Source organism: Ammospiza caudacuta, chromosome 23, assembly GCF_027887145.1.
Source record: "Ammospiza caudacuta isolate bAmmCau1 chromosome 23, bAmmCau1.pri, whole genome shotgun sequence".
NCBI classification, from domain to species: Eukaryota; Metazoa; Chordata; class Aves; order Passeriformes; family Passerellidae; genus Ammospiza; species Ammospiza caudacuta.
The window spans coordinates 3,715,377-3,738,113 of record NC_080615.1 but is presented as its reverse complement, the minus strand read 5'-3'; the positions used below and the strand labels follow the sequence as shown (position 1 = coordinate 3,738,113).

Here is a 22,737-nt window from a genome sequence, read left to right as displayed (position 1 = left end):
CTGTCTCTCTCTCTCTCTCTTTCACTTCTCCTCCTCCCCCAGGCTCCGGCTGGCAGGGGAGGGGAGTGGGGAGAACAGCGAGAGATCAAAAATAAACCTCTTATGTCAAAGCCGGGGGGAGAAAGTATAAATACAGCGGGCTCGGCGGCCGGCGCGGAGGCTGCGGGGGAAGAGCCCGGGGGGTGCGGGGCCGTGCCGTGCCGGGATGGGGCGGCGGGCGCTGCTGGCCGGCCGGGCCCCGCTCCACCTGCTGCTGCTGTGCCACGCCTGGGCGCTGCCGCCGCCGCCCCCGCGGGACGCACAGCCCGTGCTGCCCGCCCGCCTGCCCGCGCCCCCGGGGCAGCTGGCCCTGCGCCTGGCCGCCTTCGGCCGCGCCGTGGTCCTGCGCCTCCGCCCCGACACCACGTTCCTGGCCCCCCGCCTCCGCCTCCAGCGCCTGGGCGGCCGCCGCCCGCCAACGCCGCCAACGCCGCCGCGCCGCGGCTGCTTCTACGCGGGCGCCGTCGAGGGCAGCCCCGACGCGCCCGCCGTGCTCAGCAGCTGCGGCGGCGGAGGGCTGCGAGCCGCCTTCCTGCTGGACGGGGCGGCCTACGAGCTGCAGCCGCTGGGGCCGGCCGCGCCCGGGCCGCCCTGGGGCCGCCTGCACCGCCTGAGGCGCCGCGCGGCCCCGCCGGGAGCGCGGCCCGCCAGCCCCGGCCCCGAGCCCGGGCCGCGCCGCAGGGCCCCGCGCTTCGTGTCGCAGGCCCGCTATGTGGAGACGCTGCTGGTGGCTGACGCGTCCATGGTGCGCTTCTACGGCGAGGACGTGGAGGTAAGGGCTGGGTGCCCGCCGTCCCCCTGCCCGCAGCCTTCTGTCCGTGCTTGTGCCGCTCCTGTCTCTCCATCCTCCCGTCCCGGCCGCCTCTCCGCCTCCTCCCGGCTCCGCTCCTGCGCTCCCACTGCCTGTCCGTAGCCTTCATCCCTCCGTCCTCCCTACACACGCATCCTTCATCCCGCTCTGCCCCGTCCCCATCCCCGCTGCCTCTCCTCCTCCTCCAGCCCCTCTGCCTCTCCGTCCCCTCCTGCCCTGCCCGCTGCCGTGTCCCCCCAGCCCCGGGACACCGGAGACAGCTTCGGGTGAGCGAGGAACCTCGGTCCCACCTTCCCTGGCTCTGTGGGGGCTGCCAATCCCCGGGGCAGATCGGCGATGCTGATCTGTGGGGCTCACTGAGTGTTTGGGAGCCTTTCCCAGCCCCGTGAGCCTGGCTCTGCACACACCGGTGCCTTTCCCAGAGCCGGCGAGCTGGCTCTGCACACCGGGCACTGCGATGTCCCTGCAGCCCCAAAGGTGTCCCCAAAGGTGCGGGACAGGGTGGGTCAGTGCCCTTGTGCTGCGAGGGAAGAGCCGCAGGAATGCCTTAATTCCCTTCCGAGTGGAGCCGGGGCCAGTAGTAAATGCAGCAGGGGCTGAGTAATGCACAACCCCTGCCCGGAGCCACCTGTTAGCGCTGAGCAGATGGATGAACAGCCCTTCCCCTCAGCCACCCTAAACACTCTCTGCAGAGAGCCTGCCCCGACCAGGCTTTTGGGGAGACCCCAGGAGCACAGTCCGAGGTGCCTCAGCCCCCCACGTCTCCCTCTCCAGGTCTGTCCATGTGCCTCGTTCATCAGCACCGGGTCATTTTTCAAAGCCAGCTCCCCACCCCTGCCCTGCAGGCGTGGCTGCTCCAAATTCAGCTCCGAATTCAGGTTTGCACCATTGAAATGCTCTGAGGTCTTTGCAAGGGATAATTGTGCATTGAAGTTGCTCATTCGCGGGCTGGGAGAAGAGTCCTTGGAGCTGGGGCTCAGCAGGGAGCAGCTGGGAAGCTGAAACCAGCTTTGGGAGCCCGGCTTTGCCACTTCTACCGGCTTTATCCTTCCCCTAGGGGCTTCTCTGCTCCTTAACAAAGCAGTGCTTTAATTGCAGCCCTGCTCAGGCTAGACTGGACCTTGGTAAATGTTAAACCTTGGGGCTTCAGCTGCTCAGCATCACTCTGGTTTTGCTCTTTGCTTGGCAGGATCAGGTAGCAGAGGATCAGTGAGTGAAGGGTGATGCACTTGGAGGTACCCTGAGTGCTCACAGGGCTCAGAAAAGAGTTTGAAGTGGAGTTAACTGAATTTTTAAGCAAGACTATAAATGGTGGTGGGAATTACTCTCCCCACAGTGTGAGGTTGGTCTCTGATTTCCCAGGAGGGCAGAAAAAAATAATACAGTGAACCTTCAGCACCCAGCTGGGCACCTGATGGTTTGAAAGCAACACCCAAGGGTGTCTACATTGCTAGAAATAAAGTGATTTATTTGGACTGGGGGAAATCCTGATGATGCCCAGCTTGAGCTGGGGAAAAGGCAGCAGCCCTCTGGGTCAATCTGTGAAGGCAGCAGGAGAGGAAATGGCATCTACCCATGACCAAGGGGCTGGAACTCAGGCACCCTGCCTGGTTTGGATGCCCCAGCCCTGGGCTGGGTGATGTGTCTGCTTGGCTCCCGTTTCACCATTATTTCCTCAGCCCCTCGAGCAAGATCTTCACACCAGCTCTCAGGGAGGGGAAGGAAACCTTCAAAGATCTTGTTCTGGATGAATAGAGTAATAGCATATTGAAATATTTGGGAGAAAACTTCCACCAGCTCTGGTGTAGCAGCTAAAAAAACAACAACCAGAAAACCACCTGCTGTGTTTCTGTGTCTTTTGTTCTCTGGAACAAGAATGCAGGGAGCAGCGCAGCAATCTTGCTTCTGCCTAAATACCTTTCTTGTGGGGTGAAAAAAGCAGTGGCAAGTGCTGGTGAGATCTAGGAGAGATGCCCAAGGAGTAGAATTGTTGAGTCAGAACAAGCCATATTTATATAATGACTTTTCTTCCTGTAACCACACTTTAATTACCAAATATTTATAAAAGGTCACCAGCATTGCTTGTATTTCCAGTTATTTTCTTGCATAAGTTGTAACAGCTCGAGCAGAAGAGTCACCCCAAGATGCACTCAAGCGTTGAGAGTTATAATCAATGCCATGCTTGTGGTGGGAAAATGATTTATTTCCCATCAATTTCAGCTGTTCATGATTTATTTCCCATCAATTTCAGCTTTTAACTCAGCTGTTAACCTAATTTAGACAATAAGAGCCTATTCTACCTTCATCAGTACTTTTATGTAAACCAGGAGGGAATGGTGAGGTGAGAGCAGAACTAGACCTGAAATTTGGGGGTTTAATCATTGCTTGGGCTTGATGGTTGGGGTGTTTGGGGGGGCATCAGCAGCAGGACAGTGCTGGGCAGTAAATCCTGGGGGATGTGGCAGGGTTCAACCTGCAGGGATGTCCAGCCTGGATACAGGAGCTTTTGCATTTTTCTTGCAGAGGATCCCAAGTGCTTGAAAACAAAGGCACTGTGAGCATCACTCACAGAGTGGAGTGGGGTTTTGAACAGGGAAACTGAGGCAGGGGACAGGGCTAACCCTGCCTGTGTGCAGGAGGGCCGAGCACCTGCAGCTGGGCTGCACTTGTGAGGCTGCTCTGCATGGCTGGGAACGTTTGCCAGGACACCTAAAGCACCAGGCAGCTCCAAAAGCCAGCTGCAGCCTCCCCAGCCAGTTGGCAGCCAAAGGGGATTCCTGTGGTGGGATTTCTCCAGTCTCTTGGGTGCAGATGAGACACATTTCCAAACTTTCCTCTGCAAGCACAATGGCTGTGATCCCCTTTCCCTCCTCCTCTCTGAGTGAGGAATCTGTCCTTCCTACTCCCAGGGCTGGGAATCACTGGGGACCACAGCAGAATCAGATCAGTCTGGAAAAGCTGGGATTCTTTGCTGACTTCTGTGGCTTTTCCAGGCAGATTGATGAGGTTTTAGGAGTTCTGTACAAACCCTTCCCTTTCAGACCAGACAGGAGTGCAGGGCATGGGGCATTGCCAGGGTCCTGCTGCCAGCTCTCCTCACATGGACTGGGGGTAAATCCAAAGCCAGGGTTCTCCCCATTCCCACATGGACAGGAGGTAAATCCAAAACCAGAGCTCTCCCACATGGACTGGGGGTAAATCCAAAACCAGAGCTCTCCCACATGGACTGAAGGTAAATCCAAAACCAGGGCTCTCCCACATGGACTGAAGGTAAATCCAAAACCAGGGTTCTCCCCATTCCCACATGGACTGGGGGTAAATCAAAAACCAGGGCTCTCCCATTCCCACATGGACTAGACAAAAATCCAAAGCCAGGGCTGTCCCCACTCCCACAGGGACTGGAGGTAAATCCAAAGCCACCCAGAAGTCCCAGGTCCACCTGTGTCTGACTCTTAGCCTTGCTTTAGGGTATTTTGCAGTGTGAGTGGGTAAATTCACTTAATCCCTCGAGAAAAGAAGCCAGCTCCTCCTAAGCCCATCCCAAAGGCAACTGGAGTGGGATTAAAGGGAATGCAGCATGATGCTGCCATCCACAAGCTTTCCTTGTGGGATTTGTCCCCTGAGGGTGACCCAGAGCTGCATCCTGTGTGGGGCAGGGGCTGGAGGAGCAGGCAGCCCCCCTAAATGTTCCTCTGGCTGGGGCACTCACCTCACACCAGGATATTCAACAGCTGCTGCATTTCAGGGCTGCACAATGAAATGTGCTGGCTCCCAGAGTGGAGCACTCCTGCTCTGGGATGCTCTTAGGATGGGATAATAATAATTAAATAATAATAATTTAAAAATAATAATTAAAAATTAATTTACTCCATCTCTGCCTCTGCAGAGGTGGGGACAGTGTGGATGTGCCTCAGTTTTACTGCTTTTGTGGTTCAGCCCCAAATATCCAGTAAAGAGGGGAAGAGAAGGGAGGGAAAATCATGTGGCAAACGGAGCAGGGATGGGCAGAGTGCTGGGCAGGCAGGAGGGCAGCCAGGCACAGCAGCAGGGTGGCAAGGTGTGCCCCTCTCCCCTGGCTTGCCTGCATTCCCTTGGGGGTAAATTCCCTTTTTGTGAGGGAATTCTGGGCCCACAGGAGGCTGGCAGGGCAGCCAGCATCCCTGGGCACCCCAGCCAGGCAGGGAGCTCCACATGGAGCCCCTGGGGGAAAGGACAACCTGAGATGGTTTTACCAGCAGATTTTTAAAAGCCAGGCAGCCTTTCCATCCCTGGATTTGCTCCCTTCCATCTGCCTGTGCTCCAGAATCTCAGCTTTTCTTTCTTCTGCAGAAATGCTGGTTTTTAGGGAGAAAACAGCAAAAAAAACCAACCAAATCCAACCAACAGACAATCCTACAGCCCCAGGCTGGGCCGAGCACTGCTCCCTACACCTTGGGGACAGCCAGGTTGTGCTGGGGTGTTCTGTGGGTGCTCCCTGCTGTCCCTCTGTCCTGGGTGGGTCCAGCAGCATTAAATCATTCTGTGCATAGCACAATAATAGTGTCTGTGTAAGACCGGTTTCACCCATCAAAATAATAATAATAATAATTAAAAATTAATGCCAGGCTTCAGCTTCTGAGTGGTTCCCATGAAAGGGAATGCAGGCAGAGTTTGCAAGAGCCTGCATCTGAGAAAACTCAGTCCTTCAATGGGGGTAAATCAACCACTTCAGCTCCCCTTGCTCTGATTTGTAGTTATTTTTCCTGTCCCTCTGCCTGTGCTGTTTGCTGCTGGAGGGCAGTGCCTGGCTCAGGGCAGGGCTCTCCCAGACACAGTGACGCTGTGGCAGGAGGACCTCAGAGCTGCTATGTGGCAGACCAAAGTCATCCCTCCTCATTTTTAGGGGGATTTTGATGTTGAGAACAGAGGGAGCCCAGGATTGCAGCTGGGGGGAAAAGGGGAGGTTTGTTGGATATCACCTTCCACAGTGCCTTCAGTGGCAGTGAAGGGATGCTCCACAACCCTCTCTGGTTCACACTGGTGTCCTCTCCCCCAGAACAGTACGAGGCTGATTTTCCAGCTGTGTTTACCAGACATCCTGCCAGATCTCCCAGGATGCTGATTGGAAATGGCAGGGAAGCTCCTTGTGCCTGCAGGGCTGCAGTGCCTGGCAAGAAGGCACAAACCAGGGTGTTTGCAGCCCTGGGCTCCTCAAACAATACCCAAAACACTGCCCAGTGTGTTTTCAGCCCTGAGCTCCTCATACCCAGCCCCAAACACTGCCCAGGGTGTTTGCAGCCCTGAGCTCAAACCCAGCCCAAAACTCTGCTCAGTGTGTTTGCAGCCCTGAGCTCCCCAAACCCAGCCCAAAACTCTGCCCAGTGTGTTTGCAGCCCTGAGCTCCCCAAACCCAGCCCAAAACACTGCTCAGTGTATTTGCAGCCCTGAGCTCAAACCCAGCCCCAAACACTGCCCAGTGTGTTTGCAGCCCTGAACTCCTCAAACCCAGCCCAAAACACTGCCCAGTGTGTTTGCAGCCCTGGGCTCAAACCCAGCCCAAAACTCTGCTCAGTGTGTTTGCAGCCCTGGGCTCCCCAAACCCAGCCCCAAAACTCTGCCCAGTGTGTTTGCAGCCCTGAGCTCCCCAAACCCAGCCCAAAACACTTCCCAGTGTGTTTGCAGCCCTGAGCTCCCCAAACCCAGCCCAAAACACTTCCCAGTGTGTTTGCAGCCCTGAGCTCCCCAAACCCAGCCCAAAACTCTGCTCAGTGTGTTTGCAGCCCTGGGCTCCTCAAACCCAGCCCCAAACACTTCCCAGTGTGTTTGCAGCCCTGGGCTCCTCAAACCCAGCCCCAAACACTTCCCAGTGTGTTTGCAGCCCTGGGCTCCTCAAACCCAGCCCAAAACACTGCCCTGCACCTGATCCCAATCCCCACATCCTCAGCCTCAGTGCTGGGAAGGAAACCCTGGAGAAGGCAGCATTCCCTCCTGGGTGGATGGTCAAGCCAGAGCCGGTTTGCAAAGGCAGAGGGAGGATGGGACCAGCAGGATTCAGCCTGTTGTTGGCCAAAAGCACTCAGCTGGCCTCTCCTGAGCCCTGAGGATCCGTAATTTGCTTTTGGCCATGGCTTCCAGCCCTTGGCTAAGCCAAGGCAGTGCAGGTGGGTTGCTGCTCTCCCCAGAGTACTCAGGGTCCATCTGAAACCCAACCCATTCCTGCATGGGCCAGGGATGGGTATAAATAGACACCAGATGGTGGAACAAGTGGATTTGACCTTTTAATCTTCACTAAATAGCTGTTTGTTGGGTTTGCTTTCCATCTTCCCTTTCCAGACACAGGGAAGGTGGACAGATGTTTTCCAAGTCCCTCTGTTCCTTCTGCTGAAAGAGGTTTTTGGCTGGATGTGGCCCTGAGGATGTGAGGGCTGGTGTCCTGGGGGATTTGTGGTATGAACTGAGATCTCCCAGGTCAAATCTACTGCTATGGACAGAAACCTCTAATGGGTTAGAAAAGGACACAGATTTATTCCCTTGGAAATGAGGGATGATCCCAGGATGAGCAGCTCCAGCACAAAGCATCCTTCTAGATCTTCTGGGGCCTAATTTTAAGAAGGCTTTGTGATATTTTTAGCAAAGTTCCCAGTGGACTTTCCCCACAGGGTGAACAATTCCCCCAAGTTTCATGGAATTGAAATTGAAGTTGAACCCTTGTGGGGTTCTCTCCTCAATTTCTTGCCTCAGCAGTGACTTCTCTGTGACATGAGTTGCATGGATGTGAGTCATGGCGTGGAGATCTGGCCAGTCTAAATAAACCAGTCTATTCCCTGCTCCCAGCAGCCTTGCTGGGGCCTGCCCTTGGATAATGAGCTGGGGAGGACTTGGGATATGTCTTGTTGAAACAAAACATCTGTTTATGTGGAGCTGCTAGTGGAAGGATAAAATGTGGCAGAATAATTTAAAATAGCCACAAATGCCCTGGGCAAGTGGCTCTTGGTGCAGCAAATATGCTGTATCTCACTCAACATCTCCCTCATTTGCTAAGAAAACAGCATTTTGTGTCTCAGAAAATGGCATTGTCCTGGCAGTACCATGATGGATGAGCACACAGAGTCAGCTTTGCTGAGGAAATGTATTTTGGGTGAAACTTGGCTATCAGAGAGGGCTCCCACCGAGTCCTTCCACTTTAATTAGGCTCTGAATTGAGACTGCAGGGTGTAATTTGTCTGGGGAGGAGAGAAGCCACTTTCTCTTTCCCAATACCATGTTGTGTAATAGCTGCATTTTTTACTCCTGACTCGGGGCTGTGAGTGGTGCCAAGCAGAGGAGGAATTTTGATGCTCTGATAAGATGTTTACATCAGCCTAAACATCGCTGGCGCTTTTGACATATTAAGTAATCCCTGGTCATCACCAGGCAGGAGATGCTGCTGGGCAAAGTCTTGGCTGTCAAAGTGTTGTAGTCCCAGTTTGTTGCTGGGTTCAAACCCTGTGAGCAGCACAGGCAGAAGTTTTACTGGGTTGTTTTGCTGAGCAAGGTGTGTGTGAGTTGGTTCCTGCCCTGGGGCAGCGAGGGCAGGGTTAATGCTTTGGGAATATGCAGAGAACCTTCCAGAATGAGGTTTTCCCTGAGGAATTTCTTCCAGAGGGATTTCTAGGTGCAAAGAGTTCATGGGAGAGGAGATGCAGAGTAAGGAGGAGGGGATGCAGGGCTTGTCCACCAGCACAAGGTGTAAAGCATCACATACAGGCAAGGCAGCACTGAGTCCATCAGCCCCTTCATAAATGAGGCTGATTCTTTCTTTTCAAACAAAACCAATTGCCCTGTAGCAGAGTTTTTACCCAGGCTCTGCCTGCCCATCTCTTCCCCCACAGAACCACATCCTGACCCTGATGTCCATGGCAGCTCGCATCTACAAGCATCCCAGCCTGAGGAACTCCATCAGCCTGGTGGTGGTGAAGGTGCTGGTGGTGGAGGAGGCAGCAGCAGGGCCCGAGGTGTCTGACAATGGGGGGCTCACCCTGCGCAACTTCTGCAGCTGGCAGCAAAGGTTCAACCCCCCGAGCGACCGGCACCCCGAGCACTACGACACCGCCATCCTCCTCACCAGACAGGTCAGCAGCCCAGGGCAGAAGGGAGAGGGCTCAGGGCATCCCTGGAGGGGGAGAAGGGGGTTGATTGTGGAGGTGGGTGCCCCACTGTGCAAAGAATGCAGCAAAGCAGTTTGGGGGGTGTCATTTGGGTTGCAGCCCTGTGGCAGGACAAGCTGACTGGTACTGAACATTAATCCAGTTATAAATAAGGAATCCAGCCCAGGGACATAAACCAGGCTCTGGGCTGACTGACAGAGGTCTCAATCAATAACAACTCTCCTAAAATACAAGCATTTGACTGGTTCAGAGTCTAGGGGGGTGTAGAGATTAGACCAATGGATGTTTAGAGCCAGGAGCTTTGAATTGCCTGTAAGAGCAAGCCCAAACAATGGCCAATGAACAACCAAAGTCTGTCATGTGTTGCACCTCAGACATGTGAACATCACATCATATCACAGACCTGTGACAGTGTTCACAGGGATCTGAGGATGAGGGAAGAGATGAGGATCTGACTCCATGTTTCAGAAGGTTTGATTTATTATTTTATGATATATATTATATTAAAATATACTAAAAGAATAGAAGAAAGGATTTCATCAGAAGGCTAGCTAAGAATAAAAAAAGAAAGAATGATAACAAAGGCTTGTGGCTCGGCTCTCTGTCTGAGCCAGCTGACTGTGATTGGCCATTAATTAGAAACAACCACATGAGACCAATCACAGATGCACCTGTTGCATTCCACAGCAGCAGATAACCATTGTTTACATTTTGTTCCTGAGGCCTGCCAGCTTCTCAGGAGGCAAAATCCTAAGGAAAGGATTTTTCATAAAAGATGTCTGTGACACAGACCAGCAGTGGGTTGCTCACAGAGATGTTGAATGTGGGGCTCCCCTCCCCCTGCTGACCTCTCCCCCTGCCTGGCACTCACAGGATTTCTGTGGCCACCAAAGCTGTGACACGCTGGGCGTGGCGGACATCGGCACCATGTGCGACCGCAACAAGAGCTGCTCCGTGATTGAGGACGAGGGCCTGCAGGCAGCCTACACCCTGGCTCATGAACTGGGTAACACTGCCTCCCTTCCCAGGGGGAGGTCTGCTTCTTCCACTCCTGCTGCTGGGAGGGGTCGTGGCACTGCCCAGCACCAGCATCTCCTGGCTGGGGATCGCCCACCGAGCCTTGGGGAGCTTCTGACACTGATAAAAGCTGTGTTGCACCAGGAGAAACACTAAGTGCCCAAATTGGTGTCAATTGGTGCATCTCTTCACTGGAAGGGTTGTTGAGCATTGGAAGGGGCTGCCCAGGGAGGTGGTGGAGTCCCCATCCCTGGAGTTGTTCAAGAAATGCCTGGAGCTGGCACTCAGTGCTCTGGGCTTGGTGAAAAGGTGGGGATCAGTCACAGGTTTGACTCGAGGGTCCTGGAGGTCTTTTCCAACCCCAGTGATTCTATGATTTCGCTGTTGTGATGAGCTCAGGCATGGGATCAAGCACGTCTCTGCCTTGGTTTGCCATTTCTGCACTGAGTAATTTTTGCCCAGAGAAGCTGAGGCTGCCCCATCCCTGGGAACATTCAAGGTCAGGTTGGACAGGGCATGGAGAAACCTGGTCTAGTGGAAGGTGTCCCTGTCCATGACAGGGACTGGAGCCTTAATTCCCTCCCATCCCAAACCATTCTGAGTTTATAAAAATTTGGGCTGCTTTGCCCTGCACACCTGTACCACCAAGACAGACCAAGCAGGTTTTTATTCCTTCTGATTTATGGAAGCAAGTAGCTTTGGCAGACACAGGAGCTGCTTGATACTTACAGATGGTGCCCCACACCATCTGCTGAGGAGCAGGGACTGGGCTGGGGAGCTCAGCTGTGCCATCCCTGTGCTCCCCAGGCCACGTGCTCAGCATGCCCCACGACGACTCCAAGAACTGCGAGCGGCTCTTCGGGCCCCTGGGCGAGCACCACGTGATGGCCCCGCTCTTCATCCACCTCAACAAGAGCCAGCCCTGGTCCCCCTGCAGTGCCATGTACCTCACTGAGTTCCTGGATGGAGGCCATGGTAAGGCTCCAGTCTGTTGTATTTGTGGGGTTCCCAGGTGAAGGGAGGAATGATGAATCTGACTCCATGTTCTTAGAAGGCTAATCTATTATTTTATGATACTAGATAATATTAAAGAATAAATATTAAAGAACTTCTACACCATACAGGGGTAGCTTCTGGCACTATACTATACTTTTACACTATACTAAAGAATACAGAAAGGATACTTACAGAAGGCCAAAAGATAATAATGAAAATACAATAATGAAATAATATTATTATTATTAATAATAATAATACAGGGGTAGCTTCTAGCACTATACTATACTTTTACATTATACTAAAGAATACAGAAAGGATACTTACAGAAGGCTGAAAGATAATGAAAACTTGTGGCTCCTTCCAGAGCTTTGACACAGCTTGGCCATAATTGGTCAATGAGTGAAAACAACTCACACCAGAATCCAATGAAACAATCTCCAAACACATTCCAAAGCAGCAAAACACAGGAGAAGCAAATGAGATAATATTGTTTTCCTTTTTCTCTAAGGCTTCTCAGCTTCCCAGGAGAAGAATCCTGGGCAAAGAGATTTTTCCAGAAAATATGACAGTGACACCAGTCAGCTGCAGTGTCTCTCCAAACAGCCTTTTCTTAGCTCAGGCTCTTTCAATAACAACTCTCCTAAAATACAAGTCTGTGACTAGTTCAGAGTCTAGGGGGTGTAGAGATTAGACCAAAGGCTGTTTAGAGCTGGGAGCTTTGAATTGCCTGTAAGAGCAAGCCCCAAATAATAAACCCGGCTGTTTGGCTGATGAACAGCCAAGGTCTGTCCTATGTTATGTCTCAGACACGTGAACATCACAGAGCTGGGGGGGTGTGGGGTGAAGGGAGAGTCAAACCAGGCCATGGGGAGAGGTGTGGGGTGCCCAGTCAGTGGCACCAAGGCCTGGGAGCTCCATCTCCAGCCTAACTGTGAGCCTTGCCCAGGTGACTGCCTGCTGGATGCCCCGGCCGAGCCCGTGTCCCTGCCTGCCGAGCTGCCCGGCCAGAGAGCCCTGTACAGCCTGGACCAGCAATGCCAGCAGATCTTCGGCAAGGACTTCCAGCACTGCCCCAACACCACGGAGGAGGACATTTGTGCCCAGCTGTGGTGCAGGACGGGCAGTGGGGAGCCCCTCTGCCACACCAAGAATGGCAGCTTGCCGTGGGCTGATGGAACGCCCTGCAAAGCCGAGGGGCTGTGCTGGGACGGGCGCTGTGTGCAGCAGGATGCCCTGAAACCCCAGGTAAGGGCACACAGGGAATGGTGGTGTCCAGCAGCAGGATGCCCTGAAACCCCAGGTAAGGTGCACCAAGAAATGGTGGTGTCCAGCAGCAGGATGCCCTGAAACCCCAGGTAAGGAGACACCAGGGAATGGTGGTGTCCAGCAGCAGGATGCCCTGAAACCCCAGGTAAGGGCACACAGGGAATGGTGGTGTCCAGCAGCAGGAATGCCCTGAAACCCCAGGTAAGGGCACACAGGGAATGGTGGTGTCCAGCAGCAGGATGCCCTGAAACCCCAGGTAAGGAGACACCAGGGAATGGTGGTGTCCAGCAGCAGGATGCCCTGAAACCCCAGGTAAGGGCACACAGGGAATGGTGGTGTCCAGCAGCAGGATGCCCTGAAACCCCAGGTAAGGTGCACCAAGGAATGGTGGTGTCCAGGTCCACTCCTGGCACCCACCAAATCCTCCCTCTCACTCCCCTCCACAGCTGGGCAGGGAAGGTTCATGAGTTGAGGTAAATTACTCAGCAATCACCATCACAGGCAAAACAGGCTCAAGTTAGAGATGTTAATTGAATTTATTAGTAGCAAAATCATCACAATGACCTTAAAAGCACTTTTCCCCCACACCTCCCTCCTTCCCAGTTCTCCCTTCTGTCTCCAGTGGTGCAGGGAGGCAAGGAATGGGGTTTGTGGTCAGCTCATCATGGGTTGTTCTTGCTGCTGCTCAGGGAGAGGAGTCAGAGTCCTTCCCCTGCTCCAGTGTGGGGTCCCTCCCATGGGAGACAATTCTCCTTTAATTTCTCCATGAGTCCTTCCCATGGGCACGTTCTCCACAAACTGCTGCAATATGGGTCACTCTTCCACAGGGTCAATCCTCCAGGACAGGCTGCTCCACTGTGGGTCTTCCATGGGCTCCCAAGTCCTTCCAGCATGGGTTCCTCTCTCCACAGGTCCTGCACCAGCTCAGGTTTCCCACAGGGTCACAGCCTCTTTCAGGCCTCCCCGTGCTCTGGCCTGGGTTCCTCCATGGGCTGCAGGGGGATCTCTGCACCCCCATGCCCTCCATGGGCTGCAGGGGCAAAGCTGCCTTACCATGGTCTTCCCCACAGAATTTTGGGGAAATCTGAGCTCCAGTACCTGGAGGAATCCTTGCCTTTCCTCCTGCACTGCCCTGGGTGTCTGCAGAGCTGTTCCTCTTACATTCTCACTCCTCTCTTCTCTGCCTAATAACATTTTTTTCTTCTTCTTAAATACATTATCCCCAAGGTCAAGACCACATCTGCTGGGCTCAGCATTGGCCAGTGGTGGGTCCATCCTGGAGCTGGTGTTGGCTCTGCTGGACACAGCAGGAGCTTCTGGCAGCTGCTCACAGAAGCCACCCCTGGATCCCCCTCCACAAAGCCAGTACAGCTGGGCTGGGGCTTGACCCTTTGGGATTTCCAAATCTCTGACCCCACCCCTGCTGTCTCTTTGGTTTTGGATTGGGCTGATTTATTTCTGAATGTTTCTCCTTTGTTAATATTTATTACTGGCAAGTCCAGCTCATAGACAAAAGTCTGCTACTGAGCCGTGGGCTGGTCTGAACCAAAACAAGCAGTGTGGATCTGCAATTAAATCATGACTTTTTGCCCTGCTGGGGAAATTAGCAGCAGTTTCAGAGTCAGTCAGCAAAGAACTCAAAGCCCAGCTAAACTTGAAGCATGTGAACAGACTGGTGGAAGTCAGTACTAACTTTGTGTGAATGCCAAAGTGCTTTTCTGGATCAGGGCTGGGGGAGATTGCAGCATTACTCCAGCCCTGAGCTCACCCTGGGAGGGAGCAGCTGGGCATGGGCAGGCTCAGGGCTGGGCTCAGCAGCTTCTTCTGTATTGGAATAATACCAATATAGCCAGATAGGACATGCCTGGGCTTTTCTGGCCCTTGCTGCTTGACCAAGAGGTGGCAACTGTGGTGATTTCACCTCAGAGACACCTTTGGCCGGCTGGGTGTGTGGTGTTTCACCCCACAGACACTTTTAGCTATCTGGATGTTGCAGCTGGGCACATGGAGACAAGTCCAGGCCTGCAGGAGCTCAGGTTTGCCTTGGCAGAGAAGCTTTAAGGTGATGGTGAAGGAAAACGAGTCAGTTCTGAAGGAGGGTGTGACCATTTTCACAGGGGTCTGAGGATGAGGGAGGAGACGAGGATCTGACTCCATGTTTCAGAATGCTTGATTTGTTATTTTATGATATATATTATATTAAAATATACTAAAAGAATAGAAGAAAGGATTTTATCAGAAGGCTAGCTAAGAATAAAAGAAGAATGGAATGATAACAAAGGATTGTGTCTTGGACAGAGAGTCTGAGCCAGCTCACTGTGATTGGCCATTAATTACAAACAACCACATGAGACCAAACCCAGATGCACCCGTTGCATTCCACAGCAGCAGATAACCATTGTTTACATTTTGTTCCTGAGGCCTGCCAGCTTCTCAGGAGGAAAAATCTTAAAGGATTTTTCATAAAATGTGTCTGTGACAGATGGTTTCGATCCAGAGCTTTATTCTGGCCCACAGGCCTCTGAATCCAGCAGCTCCTCCAACAGAACTCCCTGAGCCCGTGGTTGCTGTTCCTTTGAACCCTGGGGAGAGGGGCAGGGAAGGGGTAGGGAGCCACCAACCAGGTACATGGGAGGAAGTCTCAAGGGACAAATGGACCTGGATGGCCCAATATCCTTCAGGGTAGAGGGCATCTTTTGAATTCTGCCAATCACTTGACGCCCTTCTGACAGACAGTGCTGGGAGGAGTCAGGGTGGGGAAAGGAGAGGTGACTGACACACCTGGGAGGGAATCTGCAGGGAGGAAACTGAGGTACCTGAGGCAAACCCTGCCATCTCACCCCAACCCCGGTGCCCCTTGCAGGCGGCGCTGGACGGCGGCTGGGGCCCCTGGAGCGCGTGGGGCGCGTGCTCGCGGAGCTGCGGCGGGGGGATCCAGTTCTCGCACCGCCACTGCGACAGCCCCCGGCCCCGGCACGGCGGCAGCTACTGCCAGGGCCAGAGAGCCAAGTACCAGTCCTGCCACACCCAGGAGTGCCCGCCCGATGGTAAGGATGGCAGTGCCTCAGTGCCCGCTCAGCTCCCACCTCTGCTGCTCCAGAGCGCGCTACAGGGATTGCTCTGCTCGCCCTTGGATATTCATTTCTGGGGGAGCAACAGCTTCCTGCTGGGGGCTGTGACCTGCTGTGAATGATGGAAGGAGTGTGGGATCCCTTCTTCATGACATTCCTCCTTCATGACATTCCTCCTCACTGCATGCTCTCCCTGTCCTTAGCTCACTCCCACATCTCTGTGATGGCCAGGACAGGAGTTCCTGCCAGCTTCCCATGGATTTTGGGCCGTGTTTCACCTTTCCTTTCAGGGAAAAGCTTTCGGGAGCAGCAGTGCGAGAAGTACAACAGCTACAACTTCACTGACCTGGAAGGGAATCACTTGGAGTGGGTTCCCAAGTACGCCGGAGTGTCCCCCCGAGACAGATGCAAACTCTTCTGCCGAGCCCGAGGGAGGAGCGAATTCAAAGTCTTTGAGGCCAAAGTAAGATTCCTGGAGATGGGAATGTCCAAAGTAAGATTCCTGGTGATGGGAATCACCAAAGTAGAATTCCTGGAGATGGGAATATGTACAGATTCCTGGTGATGGGAATCACCAAAGATTCCTGGAGATGGGAATCACCAAAGTAAGGTTCTTGGAGATGGGAATCTCTGTAGTAAGATTCCTTTAGATGGGAATCTCCGTAGTAAGATTCCTGGAGATGGAAGTCTCCAAAGATAGGTTCATGGTGATGGGAATCACCAAAGATTCCTTGAGATGGGAACCTCCAAAGATTCCTTTAGACGGGAATCACCAAAGTGAGATTCCTGGAGATGGGAATCACCAAAGATAGATTCCTGGTGATGAGAATCACCCAAGTAAGATTGCTGGAGATGGGAATTTCCAAAGTAAGACTTCTTGTGATGGGAATCTCCAGAGATCGATTCCTGGTGATGTAATCACCAAAGTTAAGATTCCGGGTGATGGGAATCTCCAAAGTGAGATTCCTGGAGATGGGAGTCTCCAAAGAAAGATTCCTGGAGATGGAATCACCAAAGTAAGATTCCTGTAGATGGGAATCACTCCTGTTCCCCATGTCAGAGCTCATGCCTGGTTCCTCCTGTGCATCCCCTTTCCCAGGTGATAGATGGCACGCTGTGTGGCCCAGAGACCCTCTCCATCTGTGTGCATGGGCAGTGCATCAAGGCTGGCTGTGACCACGTCATTGGCTCCTCCAAGAAGCTGGACAAGTGCGGGGTGTGCGGTGGCAATGGCTCCACGTGCAGGAAAATATCTGGCTCGCTCAACAGATCCAGGTGAGGCACCAGGGAGAGGGTTTTGCAGGGATGGGCTGGAACACCAGCATCCTCTCTCATCCCCCTTTTACTATCACCAAAGTTGTAGGCTTGGAATATATTAGGATTCAAGCCAGCATCCTCAGCTGGCTGGCATTGCAAGAGCCTGGGCTCCTCCCCAGACTCCTGGACTTAAACTCAGTTTATTTTGGGGCAGAATTATGCAAGCCAAGTAGAGCTTATTTCCTAAAATAATAACTGATGTGACAGGCTTGGTGCACCACTGCAAATAAATCTGCCCCAACGAGTTTACAAAACACATTTCACACCAGAGCACTGAGCTGATTGTGATATAAATGTTCAATAACCTTTTCCTGGGCTTGGGGGTGACTTTGAATGCTTGGACAAAGGCACTGGGGCAGTCACTTCCCTCACCCAACAGATTTGGGAATTCTGCTTTGCCAGAGAGCAGAATTTAAGGCTTTTGTTGGAAAACCATAACAAAAGCCCAACCATCCAGTTCCATGCAGTGAGGTGACTCACACAGTCAAATTAGATTTCCTAAATGGTTTCCTTCCAGGGAACAGCTGAAACGGGGCTTCCACTCTCCTATGAGTTGTTTGTGGTTGACTAAATGGAGATGAGCACAGGAGCTACAGCCAAGAAGAGATCCCATTAAGATCAGGGTGAGGGAGGCCAGGGTGACGGAGAGCAGAGTTTGACTCAAAGGCTTTTTTCCAAAATACTCTGAACCTAATTACTGACTGCAGCATCCACCATGGGGATCCGTGGAAAATGATCCTGTGCTGGCCCCACAGTGTGAGTCACAGTGCTGAGGGTTCAATGAAACCTTCCACGTGCTGTCCTGGGAGCCCTGGTGCTCCAGGGATGGGCTTTGGCTGGCTCTGCAGGAAAATATTTCCCTGGCATGGGAATGTCCTCTGTATCCTGCAATGGGATTACTTCTGCATTGTAGTGGTGACTGCAAAACCCTTCAAAAAGTGAACTGAGAGTGCAGAGACTCCCTCCTCTTCTGTTGTTCTACATCTATAGCTGTATCTGTACCTACATCTATATTAACTCTATATTATCTCTGTCAATAGGTGATGTCATCCTTCAGCATAACCAGTGACAGGCTTTCAACCCCAAACACTTCACCATTTCCAAATATAGGGAGCAAGGGGAATTTCCTACCTAGGCTGGTAATCACAGAGCTGTTCATTTGATTGCATCACTCATTTTCATACGAAACTCAGAGAAACCTTCCAGCTCAGCTCACATCTAGAACATCTGCAATATTTCTAACTCTTGAGTGCTCAGGGTTACACAGGGATGGCTTCAGAGCCAGGATCCCGAGTGTTGGGGAAGATGAAACAGGAAAGCCTTACAAATATGATTGTCTGGCAAAAGATTTTGAGAATATAGAAACTATAAGTGAGATTGAAATGAAAGCAAGCTTTGAGATCCCTCAGTTACTGAACAACTGGAAAACAATGGTGTGGCTGGCTGAAGGTAATCCCCTTTTGATGGAACAACACCCTCTGCTTGCAGACAGGCCCAAGGGTCAGAGCAGACCCTACAGCTTGGCAGAAGGGGCCCAAAGAGGAGTTTTTAGGGTTTAAAATGTGACACAGGGTGGTAATGTAATGATTCTTATAGGCTGTATGTAAATGCTGTAGGATTTGTATCTTGTACTAGATTGGTGGGTGAGAATTAGAATATTCAACACAGAAGATTTATGGTATTGTAACAGGAACCTCGCTCTCTTACGCTCTTGCTCTCTTGCCCTTTTACTCTCTCACCCTCTCTCCCCCTCTCTTCTCTCAGCCTGCTCTGAGCTGTGGCTGCAGCTCCCAGCAGGGCCCTGCACCCAGGCCCTTTGCAATAAACCACAAGTTCCCAGCCCTGGCTTCAGAGATCTCTCATCTCCGTTCATCCCGACCATCCTACCCCCCTGATGCTCCTACACCTGAGTGCTGCTCCTTACATGAGTGCGTTTTTAGTAAATCTTGCAGGATAACCGTGTCCCTTTGCCCCGTGCAGGTACGGCTACAATGACATTGTCACCATCCCCGCCGGAGCCACCAACATCGACATCAAACAGCGCAGCCACCGGGGGCTCCGGCACGACGGGAATTACCTGGCCCTGAAGACCCTTGAGGGCAAGTACCTGCTCAATGGAGACTTTGCCATCTCAGCCATGGAGCAGGACATCCTCATTAAGGGCACCATCCTCAAGTACAGCGGCTCCATGACCACTCTGGAGAGGCTGCAGAGCTTCCGACAGCTCCCCGAGCCCCTGACCGTGCAGCTGCTGACCATTGCCAGCGAGGTCTTCCCACCCAAAGTCAAGTACACCTTCTTCATCCCCAAGGACGTCCCTTTCAGCAAGCAGAAGGGCAAAGAGAAGAAGTCAGTCAATGTCATCCGGCCGATGCTGACCTCCCAGTGGGTGCTGGGGGACTGGTCCGAGTGCTCCAAGACGTGTGGCTCCGGCTGGCAGCGGCGCACGGTGGACTGCCGGGACGTGGAGGGTCAAACCTCCTCTGCCTGCAACAGATCGCTCAAGCCTGAGGACATCAAGCCCTGTGGAGACGTGCCCTGCCCTCTGTGGCGCCTGGGTCCCTGGTCCCCCTGCTCCCAGACGTGCGGCGAGGGCGTGCGGACGCGCAGCGCCTCCTGCATTGACTACGCGGGGAAAATCACCGCCCCCGAGAAATGCAGCTCGCCGGGACCGCCCCCGGCCACCAGCGCCTGCCTGCTGCGGCAGTGCTGAGCCACGGCGGGCTGCAGGAGCCCAGGGTGCCGCACAGCACTGGGGCAGCACAGCCAGGGTGCCATGGACTGGGGCAGGACAGCCAGGGTGCCACCATACTGGGGCAGGACAGCCAGGGTGCCACACAGCACTGGGGCAGGACAGCCAGGGTGCCACCACACCAGGGCAGGACAGCCAGGGTGCCATGGGCAAACACAGCACTGGGACAGGACAGCCAGAGTGCCACGGGCTCCTCCACACTGGGGTAGGACAGCCAGGGTGCCACGGGCTCCACCAAACCAGGGTAGCACAGCCAGGGTGCCATGGGCTCACTCTCCAGTGTTTCATCCCCACCACATTGATGTCTACCTCAGAGGGGAGAATAACGGCAGCAAAACAGGGAGGAATCACTTCTTTTCCTTTTTTTCTTCCTTTCTGGCTGGCTGCTCGCAGGGAAGTTGTAACTTAAAGGGAAAAATAAGCAGATCTGTAGGGTGTTTCCAAAGAGCTGATGTGGTTGCAGGTTGCTTTTGTAAAGTTTGCTGGGGTTTGGCACTGGAGAAAATGGGGAGCCTGGTTTTGCTGTCACCCCATCCCAGCTGCAGGTCAGGGAGGTCCAGGGTGGATGTCTTTGCTGATAAAACTGGGATCTCTTCACAAAAGGCATGGAATGGGTCGCCTTCCCCTCCCTGCAGCAGTGTGAGTGTCCTTGAGCATGAGGAGTGTTTTATCAGCTGTGGGTTTCACTTGGGAGATAAATAGCTTTTGTGAATGGGAGAAGGAGTAAGCTGAGAGCCAGATCCTGGCGTGAATCAGGCAGGAGGACAGGTGAGAGGTGGTTTCTGCTGGATTTATAATCTACAAGGTGACAAACCTCTTTCTCCAAACACTCCCAGCATCTGTGGTGATTCCTAGAGCTGTTACCCCACACCTCTGTTTCCCCAGCTGTAAAACCAAGGCTTAATTACACCTGATCTGTCTTACAGGGTCACTGTGAGGATTAATTAATTCCTAATTCTGCAGGGCTCTGACTCTGAGATGCCTGTTGTGATGCCCTCTGGAGCAGGCACTCTGGTGTGCCAGCATTTCCTTTCCCATCCTTGTCCTTCAGTCCCCTGTGGGCCCATTTTTTCAGCTCTGCTGTAATTTTGGAGATAATTCACCAGCCTGGTGTGCAGCAGGGATGAGCCCAGGATCTGCAGATGGTGCCAGAGGTGACCGGTGCTGCTCTTCACCTCTGCTTTCCTGGGATATTTGAGAATGCTCAGATCTGGTGCCAGCTCCAGCCTTGAGCAGTTCTCGGTGCAGGACCAAGCCTGGCAAGGCTGGAGCTGCTCTTTCCCAGTGGGGAGCAGCCCCAGCCCTCTCCCCAGCCCAGCTGCTGCCTGGCCCCAGCACAGATGGCTGTTCAGACCCTGAACTTTGCCCTTTCCAAAGCAATCCCTGGCCATGTGCTGGCAGCAGCCTCTGCCTGGGGAGCAGGGATGGAATTTGGAAAGATTTTGCTGTTGCTGGATGAGCAATTCAGTATCTCCAGGCTCCTCTCATACCCTTCCTTGGCTTCCTTTTTGGCAGCAAAATGTTGAATTTCCAGTGGGATCTGCCTTTTTCTCATAGGAAGGGGAGGAGGGCTGGAATTCTTGATGTTTCAGATTCCCCATTCACATTTATGGAGCAAATCCTTTTCCTTGTCCCTTTTGCCTGAGCGAGCCAAGCTCGTGTGAGACCCTGTCTGGCTGTCCAGACAGGTTTGGAATGGGATGGTGGGATCAGCTGCTCCTCTGCTGACAGAAACCTCAATATTCATCTGAAAACATGAAATATTCCTGTTTTATCTGCCATACATGATTTCTATCAAAACCACTACAGCCCAGGATTGAGGGTATTGAGTGCTTGGTTCCTTTGTTTCTATTAGGAAAGGAAAAAAAAACCTGAAGGCCAGCTGCAGCTGTTTGTGCTGTGGTACAGACCTACCTTTGGGCAATGTTCTACATCTGCTAATTAATCTCCAGGAATTTAAGTTCTAACAAATAGCTGGATGCTAAAGTCATGTAGCCTTGCAGGGTTATTTTCTTTTTTCCCCTCTGAGTCTGCAAGGGATTTAAACTCAAAGCCAGCATGTGTTTCCTCTCCAGTGTCAGCACCAGCTTTTAGGATGGGTCAGGAACATCAGTCTGAGGCAGTGCCAAGGAAAATGTCTGTATTTATCACCCAGGATAATGTGTGCATGACAAGGGGTTTTTCCAGGCTTTTATAATCACTGTGTGGCTGCTTTGCTGGATGTAAAAACTCCTTTTTTAGGGCAAATCCTGCTGCTTTTCCAGCAAGAGGGAAGGTGGGGATCCCCCAGGAGGGGGGACCAGAGGCAGTGATGCTCTGTTGAGGTGTGGGTGATGCTAAGTGGAATTCCTGCCCCAGATTTCTGTAAAAACAAGTAGCCTTTACTCTGATTTAAGTCAAAGAGGTTTTATATATTAGGCTATATATATATGTATATATATATATGTTTCCCTTCAGTGAAGGATTGTAGCAATGTACTGAGCCTCTTGTGTTAGGTATTTATTACAAATTTCTGTTTGGTTTTGTACAGTAGCTGGAAAGGAGAAAAAAAAAGAAAGAAAAAAGAGATTTAAAAGACTGTGTTTTAACATGCTGCTCCCACATCCCCTCTCTGGAAGCTGCAGGGAGCTCAGAGAAGGGATGTCTGCTCATTGTTTATCCACTCTGGTATCTGACTGGTGTTTCCCTCCTCCCTGGTGTACCCACCAAGCTGTGTAAGCATAACAAAACCCAACCAAAATTAAGCTTTGGAATTCATCTTAAGGAGAGGGGGGAAAATACAATTTTCTGATTTTTAGCCTATTGTTTGTATTTGTTTTTAATTTTGGAAACAGTCTGTTTGTGGCTCTGCCTTTACCCCTCAATAAAGGACTTCCTGCCTTTTATCTCTTTGCATTTGTCTTTATTTCCACTTTTCTCAGGACTGTTATTATCTCCATCCCAGAGAGATTTCAAATCTCTCTTTTCCGTATCTTATTGATAATAAATGGTTCATTCAGTTTTAAGATGCTGAACCAAAATATGAGAGAATAGACAAAACCCATGGAGCCAGAATTATTCTGCAGAAATTTGGAAGCAATTCCATTGTGCAGATGCCTTATGAGCATCTACCTCTTTTCTATACATACACAGTATATCCTTCTGTATATATTATATACTTACATTATTATAGATAATATATTATAATATTATATATTATATATTATAGTATATAATATATAATATATTATACTATATTATAGACAGTATACTATATTATACTATAGTATATAATATATATTATAGATATAATAATAATAATAATAATAATAATAATAATAATAATAATAATAATAATAA

The 22,737-nt window shown here is 52.0% G+C and overlaps 1 protein-coding gene across 1 annotated transcript; it reads left to right on the top strand.

Annotated features, from left to right (window-relative positions):
• The first annotated feature begins 205 nt into the window (after nucleotides 1-205).
• On the top strand, nucleotides 206-22,249 carry ADAMTS8 (ADAM metallopeptidase with thrombospondin type 1 motif 8). Its single transcript, XM_058819033.1, has 9 exons — nucleotides 206-811; nucleotides 8,701-8,940; nucleotides 9,850-9,982; nucleotides 10,801-10,968; nucleotides 11,939-12,237; nucleotides 15,122-15,305; nucleotides 15,620-15,792; nucleotides 16,429-16,604; nucleotides 18,627-22,249. Exons 1-9 carry the CDS (start codon nucleotides 206-208, stop codon nucleotides 19,357-19,359), a joined length of 2,712 nt encoding a protein of 903 aa, XP_058675016.1. The 3' UTR covers nucleotides 19,360-22,249.
• Nucleotides 22,250-22,737: the final 488 nt, after the last annotated feature.

Bases quoted from the DNA above. Each gene is read 5' to 3' on its own strand.
- ADAMTS8 (XM_058819033.1), top strand. From the start codon at position 206: ATGGGGCGGCGGGCGCTGCTGGCCGGCCGGGCCCCGCTCCACCTGCTG. The intron at 812-8,700 runs GTAAGGGCTGGG...CTTCCCCCACAG, and splicing joins TCTACGGCGAGGACGTGGAG to AACCACATCCTGACCCTGAT. The intron at 10,969-11,938 runs GTAAGGCTCCAG...AGCCTTGCCCAG, and splicing joins GTTCCTGGATGGAGGCCATG to GTGACTGCCTGCTGGATGCC.